The sequence below is a fragment of the Orycteropus afer genome, unplaced genomic scaffold (assembly GCF_000298275.1).
Source record: "Orycteropus afer afer isolate SDZICR_OR568_19922 unplaced genomic scaffold, OryAfe1.0 scaffold00419, whole genome shotgun sequence".
NCBI classification, from domain to species: Eukaryota; Metazoa; Chordata; class Mammalia; order Tubulidentata; family Orycteropodidae; genus Orycteropus; species Orycteropus afer.
In genome coordinates this window covers 342,719-344,196 of record NW_006922006.1, presented here as the reverse complement: position 1 = coordinate 344,196, position 1,478 = coordinate 342,719, and the positions used below count along the sequence as shown (strand labels likewise).

Below are 1,478 nucleotides of genomic sequence, written 5' to 3'. Positions count from 1 at the left end.
TTAAGCACTCACCAGCCAACTGAAAGTTTGACAGTTTGAACTCACCAGCAGCTCCATGGGAGAAAAGACCTAGCAATCCGCTCCTATAAACATCACAGCCCAGGAAATCCGATAGGACAGTTCTATTCTGTCAGATAGGATAGCTGGAATTGACATGGCACCTAACAACACCAACAGTATGTTTTGGGTAATTCGTTTATTTTCTATTTACCTATTTTCTTATCTGTGAAAAGGTGGCATAGTGCCTAAGGCATTGGACTGCTAACCAGAAGACTGGCAGTCTAGACCCACTAGCCACTCCTTGGAAGGAAGATTGGGCAATCTACTTCCTTGGAGATACTGCCTCAAAAACCCAAGGAGGGGTCACTATGAGTCCAATCGAGTCGAAGGCAGTGAGTTTGGGTTTTTTGGTGTCTTAATTGGAGTGTCGTTTATAGGGTTCTTATTGTTTGTGATTCCATGGGTGACCCAAACAGTGAAGTGTTCAGGTACTAACCTAAAAGATGTCAGCCTGACTTCACTCAGAGGCCCCTTAGAAAAAAGCCTGACAATTTTCTTCTGAAATATCAGTGATTGATATGGAGCACAGTTCAACTTGACACAGAAGGGGGTCACCCCATGAGTTGGAGTCGACACGGTGACAACTTGTGTGCCTTTTGGTTTGTTTGTGAAGCACTGTTCTCAGTACTTGTCAGGCAATTGTTCTTATAATTTCATATGTCTTATGAAGGAGGTGGTATGAATATCCCAATTTCATGGAAAAGGAAATGGAGTCAGAGAGACATGAAGTTCCCTGCCCAAGGTCACAGGGCTATGATCTCGAACCCGGGCATCTATGCTCCTATTTCATCTCTCTTGACAATTTTGGGAAAACCAAATATAATCCTGCACAGTTGTTGTTGTCGTTGTTACGTGCCTTGGAGTAGGTATGATAATATGGACTGTTCTTTTCTCTTGACTCTTCACATAGCAACGAAGAGATGTTTAAACATTCAACCCTGGATGTCACCCATGCTGCCTTGGTGGATAAATTTTGGTATTTTGGTGGTAACAGGAGAAGCCAGAGATTCATTGAACGCTGTATCCAGAGCTTCCCCACTCTCTGTTTGCTGGGACCTGAGGGAACCCCTGTGACCTGGGCCTTGATGGATCAGAGTGGAGAGCTGAGGATGGGAGCTACTGTACCCAAGTACCGATCACAGGGCCTCGGCACCTACGTCCTGTATTCCTATGTCCAGAGTATGGACAAACTTGGCTTTCCCACATATAATCATGCAGACAAAGCCAACAAAATCTCACAGAAGATGAATCACACTCTGCAACTTGTCCCCATGCCCTGTGACTGGAACCAGTGGAACTGTGTGCCTCTGTAAAACTGGCCCTGAATTCACTCAGTGTCAGGGGTGCTGGGCAGGTGGCTGGAGGAGCAGATGGGGAGACAGAGAGAAAGAATAACTTGTAATCAGAAGTAAAGCTAC

At 45.3% G+C, this 1,478-nt stretch overlaps 1 protein-coding gene across 1 annotated transcript in view; it reads left to right on the top strand.

Moving 5' to 3' along the window:
• The window catches only part of LOC103208202 (glycine N-acyltransferase-like protein), an 18,066-nt gene extending 16,693 nt beyond the window's left edge, over window positions 1–1,373 (top strand). The window contains exon 6 of the mRNA XM_007953880.2: window positions 971–1,373. Within this exon, the coding sequence (XP_007952071.2) occupies window positions 971–1,373 (403 nt within the window). The remainder of the gene's footprint in view (window positions 1–970) is intronic.
• The last annotated feature ends 105 nt before the right edge of the window (window positions 1,374–1,478 follow it).